This window comes from Gastrolobium bilobum, unplaced genomic scaffold (assembly GCF_033153095.1).
Source record: "Gastrolobium bilobum isolate Gb01-03AN ecotype WA unplaced genomic scaffold, APGP_CSIRO_Gbil_v1 utg5129, whole genome shotgun sequence".
In the NCBI taxonomy this organism is placed as follows: domain Eukaryota; kingdom Viridiplantae; phylum Streptophyta; class Magnoliopsida; order Fabales; family Fabaceae; genus Gastrolobium; species Gastrolobium bilobum.
Genome location: NW_026897155.1, coordinates 269,713 through 280,000, shown reverse-complemented (window position 1 = coordinate 280,000; position 10,288 = coordinate 269,713). Strand labels below are relative to the sequence as shown.

Here is a 10,288-nt window from a genome sequence, read left to right as displayed (position 1 = left end):
TTTCCAAATTCATGTAATCCTCCTAAAAGGAAAGTCCAAAACATAGTCAACACAAAAATATTATTTAAAATAAAAGAGGTGGTAGAAGGTTCCATGTTATTACTTCCAGAATCAGAAATCTTGAGTATTTAAAATAACAGAAGATTTGGATCCCTCCAAATATCGGAAAAGAAAACTAGCTAGAGGCCCAAGATAAAAAAAAAAAACCTTAGAGAGAGCAGCTTTCAACATGGCCTCCTCTAGGCGTTTTGCAAGATCCTTATACTTCCTTCTCTGTACTTCTGTAACTGGCTGCGGTTGTCGTTGCAATAACATATCCCAGCTGGAAGGTAAAAAATAAAATATTTATTGCTGTTAAGTAAAATTGACATGAACGAAAAAAGATTATCATAAGTTAATCTTATGTGCATATTATACTATTTTTAAGTCAAAAAATATTACAGGTGGGGCAATAGGCACATAATACTATTAGATACAGAGACATTAATCTAGTTCACTTAATGGCATCTACACTGCAGGGATCCCATATCGATAGAATGACCTAGTCAAAGCAAAGTTAAGCCATAAACTATATAGTGGAGGACAAAGAACCATGACTCAGCAAATTGCAAATACTTTGCAAACAGAGCAAATTATTGCAATCTAAATAAAATTCTGAAACTGATCAAATTATTACATCTTAGCCTAAATATTCAATTAGGCAATACAAACGAGCCACAAATCATTAATTGGCACATAAGAAGGAATATATAATAATGATATTGTCCAAAAAATGATTTTCCTTTCCCTTTTTTATTTAGATAAATCCAACAACTTATTTCGTTTATGAACTTATCTATAACATATACTGGCTTTCACAATTAAGTTTACACTTGTATGTCGGTAGTCAACTTTAAGAAAAATATCCATCTCCACTAATTAACCTACTGACAAAATAGTCAAGTTACCCCTTAACGAATGTGATTATACAAATAAAAAAACATCTTACATCTTTTCTTGAATAAATGAACGTGCTCTTAGAAATTCAGGATCCATATTAATTGTTGAACGTTGTATACCACCTAAAGTTGGCATCTGAGGAGGGATGGCATTCCCAACTTGGGTCAGTCCAGGCAACTGAGACCCTGCTTGATTAGGTACCTGTCCTGATATCTGCCCCGGAATATGTGCCTGTAGCTTCATTATTCTTCATATAAGTCAAAAATGTTTCTGGGACTCCACCATCAGCTAGCACTTCGCCCGTACCAGACCCCTGTAATCAGGTTACAAACCAAATACCCTGATGACTTGTGCGTATTAAATGTCAAAAATAAATTCATTCCAACGTAAATAAAAAGTCAACAATTTGATTAGTGCCGCATGTTGCCTTGCTAACAGTTATGCAAGTGAGCGCGCAAGTATACGCGACAACAAGTAATATAGGGCGTATTTAAGACCCTAATATCATTCCCACAAGGATCTTTGGCGTTTGTAACTTGACTAAAATTTGCAATTGCTAAAACTGAATCTAATCTAGAAAGAGAGTAAAAATAAAATAAAAGCAAAACTAATCTAAAATAGTACTAACCACATTACTCTATTTTTTTATAATTTTCTAAATTAATTTCTTGAGCTAAAGGATGAAAAATAGAAGGGAAAACATATTGGGCTTTTTGATCCTTTTGCCCCTCATTAATTAATTAATAACCAATTTGCCCCTGATCAAGAACTATCCACCAACCTGCCCCCTTTTAGTCGACTACCTTGTTGTTTTAGTCGAGCAAATGGTCAATCTTCAGAAAGTGGACTACCGCAAATTTAGTCGACTAAAAAATCATCTTAATCGACTACATTTTTGGGATATTTAGTCGACTAAGTATCGATATTTAGTCGACTAAATATCGACGGATTTGTTTTTTAAAAACCCCCCATTCGGCAGAGGGGGAGTAAGATGACCTAATCGACTAAGGAGGCGGCCCAAACCCCAAATCCGCAGGAGCAGCTGAAGAACGCCCCAAACCCTTCCTTTAGGCGTGTGGATTGCCCCCAAATTTGGTCCAAATCGTGAAATCTGAAGGATAGGTAAGGTTTCTTAACTTGCATTGTGTTTTAGGTTTAGGAATTTTTTGTATTTGTTTGTTGTCCGAATTTGTGAACTCTAATCAAAGCGTTTGTTGTAGGTTTTGTAACCCTAATCTACTAAGGTTTATTTTTTTGCATTGTGTGAATTTTTTTGTTTGAAAAGTTTGTATGGGGCAAAAGTTTGCTTTTGGTTTACAGCGCTTATGTTGCAAGTTTTCATTACCATCATGACATGTTTCATATAGTTAAATGCTGACATGTTTCATTGTAGGTACCCTAAACAAATGACGAGCCGCAGAAGACCAAGCGATGAGGGCAATGAGTCACTTGAGAGACGCACCAAGCATAGGCAAGAGCGGCCTTCTTCGTCAAGGCGACAAGACGAAGAGCCTGATACTGTTGACCTCCCGTATGGGTATCTGTTTGAGGACGACCCTGCCGTCCACGCTTCATTCGTACGTGACCATTTGAACCGGCCGTTATGTGCTCCAAAATCTTTGGATACAGCCTTTTTTGATAAGGAGGGATTTGAAATTGTGGGGGTGTTGGAGGCGGCACATCTGAGGGTGTTGGCCGAGACCCTATGTCCGTATTCAGAGCTTATGGTGCGGGCCTTCTACCATAACCTCAGCTACGTACAGGGCGAGCTGAGGTCGAGGGTCTGTGGAATAGAGATCATCATGACGGCACCTGCATGGTTGGAGATACTCGGCTATGATTTTGACTCTTCTCAGACTGTGGTGTATGACGCTGATAGTGGTGTAGTACTTCCAGGATATGTACGAGAGGATGCCGTGCAGGAGCAGAGAAGAGTCCGTGGGGAACACTTGCACTATACGGTGGGGTTGCTTTCTGTGGAGTCCCGTATACTACACTATGTCCTCACCCACGTTCTGTTTCCGCGATCTTTTAATCATTCCAGGGTGTTGGAACATGACATTCCCATTATGTGGGCTATCCGACATGCCCAGATGGTGAACTGGAGGCACTATATCTGTTGGTTTATGTTTAAGGCCAAACATAAGGGTCATCTTCCATACGCCTGTCTGGTACAGAGGATATTGGTTCACTTTGGTGTTCCCATGGAGACTGAGCTGTTGAAGAAGACCACGGGCTATAATTGCAAGTTCGGAAAGCGTCTATTGGAGCAGTGCAAGATTACTAAGAACACGAGATCGGGTGTGTGGGAGTTTAGTGGTATGCCCCAGGTTGAGGTTCCTTATGTTGCCCCAGATGACCATATTGTTGAGCCAGATGTGGAGGAGGAGGAGGAGGAGAAGGAGGAGGATGTGGCTGAGGTTGAGGAGATAGCTGAACCTGAAGGTGGATTTTCACTGCGTGATGTCATGAAGGGCATAAATGCAATGACAAAGAAGATAGGAAAGATGGCGCTGGCACAATGGCTTTCATTTTAGCCTTCCAAGCTTTCCTGTAAGATATGTTGTATCCATACAAACGTTGTACCCTCTCTTGAATAAGAACTGGCTTCAATGATGGATCTTCTTTTAACATACCTATATTAAAAAAAACACCGGCCAACAGTCAGAATACAAACTGATTAACGTTAACATACCTTAGGAAGTTAGATATATCGAATAATACATACTGATAATGGTTGCACATATCACATCAGAATCCAACTGTCTATGATCCCGGTTAAGACCTTGGTTTAGGCAGGTGTGTTCTTTAACCCATTTACTAACCACCCAAGTATTTCCATTCTTCGGCAACAATGCCCTCACATACCAGGGACATCCATCATTATGGTGTCGACACTTCATCACAAATCTATGGTCATCACTTTTTGCCACAACGGCAGTACGGTGAGCCTTCATACAATATAATTTGACTGCATGTTGCATTTCAGATTTGCTACGAAACTCCTGATACAAATATAAAGGATCCCCTAATTGCCAGCCACCGTGATCATCATCGTCACCATACAATATCTCCGTCTCATCATTAGGGTGGGCCCAATTAATGAAGGTATAATGTGAGCTTTCATTCCAAAATGGCTCGACCTCAGAACCTACGGATGCATTATAATGCCACCGTCAATACCATTCATAACAAAAAAAATAATTGCTAAATTAAATCTTTAAAAAACAAATCTTACCACTGCTAACAAGGTCAACACGAAGTGGTCTCGTAACCTGCGAACCCGGGGATGGTGAGCTTGTGTCAGCGTCGAAATCACCCTCTACGTCAGTATCTGACGTGTCACCTAGTGGAATAACACTCTCAGGTTCACCGTCCTCATCGCTGTCCATATCGGCATCCTGTTCATCCTCATCTATTTCCCGCAGTGTTATCTGACTTATGACATGTGCAGGTGCAGATAAATCGACTACTCTTTCTTCATGACCAAAATACGGTTCACTTCTTGTATGCATGGGTGCAGATGAAGATTGACCACAATCTAATTCAACATATATCTCAATAAAATTTTGAAATTTTCGGTCAACAATTGCATCTATGACACATTCGACATCTTCATCATCACATATATCGTTACCAATGTAGTAAATAGCATCCTTACCAACTATTGTCTCTACCCTGGCAATCATCCGTTGAACGCATTGGCTGCCTTGCAAACCCAATTTTTGCTGAATTCTCTCATTTAACTCATTGTATGTAGTGCCCCGTTTGATTTTCAACATTTTCGTTTTTCCTTCAAATTGAACACCATTGGGGCCTTCATAATGCTTTCCATCATAGTAGATCATTGTCACATACATGTTTGGACTTGTGCTCATCTTCCTCACGAAATTGGGACTTGGGTTCTGAAATTGGGGGTTTGGGTTCGGATTTTGGGGTTTGGAATTGGGCAATGACAATGATTTCACAATATTAGGTCTGTAGAGATGGTGGGATGAAATACAATCGGATTGAGAGGATTACACATGAACAAAGGGAGCTATTTAGGTTTACACAACAACAACAATCGAAATGAGACCGAAAACATGGAAAATATAGGGTTTCAGTCGACATTTAGTCGACTAAATATCGATACTTAGTCGACTAAATATCCCAAAAATGTAGTCGATTAAGATGATTTTTTAGTCGACTAAATTTGCGGTAGTCCACTTTCTGAAGATTGACCATTTGCTCGACTAAAACAGCAAGGTAGTCGACTAAAAGGGGGCAGGTTGGTGGATAGTTCTTGATCAGGGGCAAATTGGTTATTAATTAATGAGGGGCAAAAGGGTCAAAAAGCCAAACATATTGGGTATTTGATGTAAAAAGATTTTTTATATAAAGAAATTACAAACAGAACTATGATTGAAATATTAGAAATCAAAGGGCAAAAAATCTGAGTTTGTGAGAAGTAGGTTGTAAAAACAGGTTGAACTTTGGTTACCTTTCCCCACAGCAATGGAATGAAAGTTAATTACAGATTACTAAAAATTAATTCTCAGTTAACGGATCACTTCTTGTTGAATTTTAATCTCTTACAATCATTTTATCCTAAACAAACATTTACACATCTCTGTGCTAAATGAAGCAAGGACTCATACATTTCAAGTCCAAAAATTACATGGTGGCTGTCCTCATCTCTGAGTGACAGCCCTTGAATGCTCTCACAATCAAGTCCATGTGCTTAATACATTTCCAGAATTTGTCACCTCTCGATGACTAATTCCTAACATAATATCTATCATCAGGCCTCAATGACAGAATATTTAATTAAAGAGTATGGTATTAAACAACTGGAAATCAAAGTTTAACAAAAACAATTAACAAACATCCATAACTGAGGTTCGGGTACCTAGACTCAACCTTAAAAAGTTTAGCTCATACCCATAATGGTTGAGCTACAAAAACAACATAATGAAAATGAAAATGAAAATGAAAATTTACAGAAGAACTACAGGGCAGAAAACATAAAACACAGCCCGAGTCCTATTCAACAGAATAGCCTCGGTACTGTGCTGACAAGCTATGTAGCACCGGTACGACACGCGACACGTGACACGACACTCCGACACGTCAATCTTAAAAAATTATGAATTTCGACACGTTGGGCCACGTTTTAATATTAAATAATATTTTTAATTTATATAGTGTATATTTCATTTAATATTTAATAATTTAACAAAAAAATGAAACTAAATTAATAATACCCATCAACACGTTATAAAGATGGAAGCTTTAATAAAAAAATAAGAACTGGGATGAGAGAGGGATATAATATCATATAGAGAGATCAAATCATATTAGAGAGAGATCCGAGAGAAGAAAATACAACAAGAGCGTGATAGGAATTGACAACAATGATGCTGAGATGATCTCTTATCTACTTAAGGGGAAAAAAGACAAAAAGATAAAATTGATATGATCAGGTGGAAGCTTTATTAATATATTTTAACTTTTAAAAAAAAATCAATTTTTTAAAAAAAAAATTAAAAAAAAATTACGAAAATGCCATTTGACCGTGTCGGACACGGTCAAATTCGCGTGTCGGAATGGTCAACGTGTCAGAAAAAGTCAACCGCGTGTCCGACACCGTGTCGGAACGTGTCGGAGCGTGTCGCCGTGTCGGAGCGTGTCGGACCCGACTCTTCCTGTTTTTACAAGTGTCTGTGCTTCCTTGCTGACAAGTTCAAAACAAAGCAGCATCTATTTACAGTACAAGAAAATACAAAAATAAAAAATAAAGAAAAATGGAGAAGAAGAAATGTTACAGCAGAAGGTCCCTTGCTCCTTTTATATCAGCTCCACTGCATGCAATAGCTCTGAAACCCTTGGATCATCTTCCACGTGGCTCCTCTCAACCGTGCGATTTTTGTGCACAAATTGCTCCCACACTCCAAAAGTTGTTTTAGCCCCCACTCACAACAGATTCCAGCTCACCCACTCAGTTAAGGGTTTTGTTTGGCATTTTCGGTATAAAGAAAGAGTGGCTAGGGTTTGATTCTTCACTTAATGAACCGTGGGTGGGGTTAAAACTTGATGACTGAACCAAATTCACGGCACGGTCTGACTTTGTGGTTCGATTTGTGGAAGGATTTCAGGTTAAATCGGTTTGAGGTGAGGGTTTGGCTGAGATGGGTTTGGTCGAATGGTGGGTGCTAGGGTTTCCTTTTCTCAGCTTTTGTTTCACGCTTCTGATTTTTTTTCTTTCTTCCAATTTCTTTCTTTGCTTTTCTTCACTTGGGCTTGTCTCATTTGATTTGCTTGGCCCATTTCTTTTTCTCCTTTCTTTTGTTTTCTTCTTTTATTTCTTTTCTTTCTTTTTCACTTGCTTTTCTTTTCTGTCTGACTTCTCTGATTTGAAGGTGGAAATGGGCCTCAAAAATAAAATTTTGCAGCCCATTAACACTTAATCAATAAATCTCAATTCAACATAAATTTGGGGGTTTTAATAACACAAAAAGTATTCTTTTCTTTCCATTTGCACATTAAACCATATGTTTCAAGTCTCATTTCATAGACTTATCAGCGCGAACACAGTACTGGAAGAAACCTATACTATCATAAGGTAAAAAAATCTAAAAAGAAAAGGCAAAACATATGTAATGCAGCAATCATCACATTTTTGCAGAACTCTATGAACTTGAAAAATAAAAAAGAAAAAAAAAACCGTTTACGCACGTAAGGGGATCCCCATCTGAGATTGATTATTACAAGATTAAATCTAGATTACCAAATTTAATCAAACCACAGCCACAACAAGAAACACTAGACCACGAATCAAATCGACAAATAGAAGTAAAGGATCAAGGAAACCCTAATAGATTGATGGGTTACGACGAACCTAAAATGGCGAACAATCCAGTTCAGAGCCAAAAATGAGTTAGAAATCACTACATGGAATTGGAAAAGAAAACCCAGAATATCGACCTATGAAGCACCGACACTTCAAAAACCCTAATGTGTCGTATCCGACACTTGCCGACACTCTCGGACACTCCGACACTCCGACACTCCAAGACGTGTTATAGAAATTCAAAAAAAGGTTCAAAGGTTAAGTTGCGTTTAGTTTTTAGTTCCAACTATTTGTCTCGTTGGATTACGATTACCATTTTATTGAGTTTAATATAAATATTTGGGATATCTTATGTTTCTTTGTAAAATTTATGAATATTATAAGCTAAGATATATTTTTTGTTAAATTATTGAATATTAAATATAATATATACTACATAAATTAAAAGTATTATTTAAAATCAAAACGTGTCCTAACGTGTCGAAACCTAATATTTTTTAGAATTAACGTGTCGGAGTGTCGTATCGTGTCGTATCGTGTCACGTGTGAGTATCGGTGTTACATAGGTATCGACAACCACGCCAAAGAGGATTCAGGATGCTTTTGCCATGGAGAAAGAAAGGACGGTGACACCGCCTCCAGCCAAGGCACGTGTGGAAATTTTAGGTACTAATCCAAACTTAAGTACTAATCCAAGACATTTAGAATTTGAATATAATTTCAAATTAAACATTTCGTCACCATTGCAGCATAAATAAGGAAAAGGAGATCACTCATAAGTTACCTCTGACTGGAGGAATCGAAGTAAGCAGAATATTTTCAAGCATAAAATTTACATATTCATTCGACACATATGCATCATTTTTTTTCTGTTGCTGTATAATTCTGTCCTCCAAGTTATAATTTGATATATACAAATTAAATGCTTACTATTTTATCTTCTAAATCTTGATCCCTTGTTCGGTCTATTCCTCCCATCCCAGGCAGAAGCCCAAAAGAATAGAGACATCCAGAAAAGAACAGCAAAGAAGATCTGTACTCTATCTTGAATTTTGGATAAAGATGCAGCAAGATCTGCTCCTCCCCAAAAGAAAAATCCAAAAAATTTTGTCAATACCAAAAGCTGAACCTTCACTATAGAAGCATAAACGCCAAATCAAAACATAAATCATAGAAATCGGCCATATCAGCATGTGAGAAATTTGATATCACAAAATATGGGCACCATTATGCCTAACAATACTTGCTTTACGGCAATTTTAAACATTGAGTAACGCACTTAGTATGTGTGTCCAGAGTCTAGACTGAAAATGCAATGGAACAAAGATCAACACTCAAAAAAATACAAATATAGTTGGCAAAACATAGAGTGGCTTCTACAAGATAGGAATCCAAAACTAACCATGTCCTACATAATACAATGCTACAACAGACCATACTTCATTTCAAACAATTTCCTAAGGATTTAGATAATTAGTTATTAACTTCCATAACAGAAAATTATTGTCCAACCAACCCTTTATGAGTCAAACACTTATTCTCAGAAAGAACAGGACATATATAAAACAAAAAATAAATAATTTTAAGCTAAAAATATCAATGAAACCTAAATTATGCAATTAAAGCACGAAAACAATCGAAAGTTGGAACCTTTAAGGTGGCTTGAATCGTTTCCTGAAGGTGGGTCAGTCCGGGGTGGTGGTGGAGGGCCGGGGGTGGCGGCGCGGCAACTGGCAAGACGGAGCACGGTGGAGGTAGAAGAGAGAGGTTGAAATACACGGTGAGAATGGGTTGGGAAGGAGATGGAGGAAGTGGAAGAACGAGAGAGAGTGGAGAATGAGAGAAACAAAAGATGGTTGTGGAAATTTGGGTTGGAGGTGGTGGAAGCAGTAGTTACAGAGAGAAGAGTCATTTAGATTTTAGAGGCATTTCAAGTTGAACCAAAAATGAATGACTGTCGACCTTAATGGGTCAAATTGTGGGCTGAATTCATGGACTGGCCCATGTCTAAGTAGGCTAGTGCTGACTAGCTCCTGTTATGGATTCATATGTTGTACTTGAATAAGACCCACAAAATTGATTAACTTGTAGTTAGTTCCATCCAAAATGGGTAAAATTTATTAAAAATGCTAAATAAACGTGTTAAGAAATTATTGTGTTTTATTAGTTGGTACATTTCAAAAATATAACAGAACAGGATATGGAGTTAAAAAGTGGTACATTTTGGTTTCACTCAGCCTATATCAGGCCAGATTTGACCTATTACAAATAATAAAATAAAACAGGCCTAGCTTTTAAAAAATCTATTTAAAAAATAGGCCATATGTTTTTTTGTATATGACGGGCCTATAAGCTTATAGACCGGCCTACATCATATTATTTATTTTAAAAAAATAAATAAAATTATTATTTTAATAATTTTAAATAATAAAGTAATATTATTTTTGTTACTTTTTTAATTGTTAAATATTTAACAGGCCAAGTTTTTTATTTTTTAAATGCAAATCAGGCCAAACA

The 10,288-nt window shown here is 37.3% G+C and overlaps 1 protein-coding gene across 1 annotated transcript in view; it reads right to left on the bottom strand.

Annotated features, from left to right (window-relative positions):
- The window catches only part of LOC133304558 (histone acetyltransferase HAC12), a 10,042-nt gene extending 341 nt beyond the window's left edge, over nucleotides 1–9,701 (bottom strand). Inside the window, exons 1-5 of the mRNA XM_061504603.1 lie at nucleotides 9,422–9,701; nucleotides 8,702–8,905; nucleotides 989–1,252; nucleotides 208–322; nucleotides 1–22 (exon numbers count right to left, since the gene is read on the bottom strand). The exon at nucleotides 1–22 is cut by the window's left edge and continues 341 nt beyond it. Of these exons, the coding sequence (XP_061360587.1) occupies nucleotides 1–22; nucleotides 208–322; nucleotides 989–1,182 (331 nt within the window). The 5' untranslated portion in view covers nucleotides 1,183–1,252; nucleotides 8,702–8,905; nucleotides 9,422–9,701. The remainder of the gene's footprint in view (nucleotides 23–207; nucleotides 323–988; nucleotides 1,253–8,701; nucleotides 8,906–9,421) is intronic.
- Nucleotides 9,702–10,288: the final 587 nt, after the last annotated feature.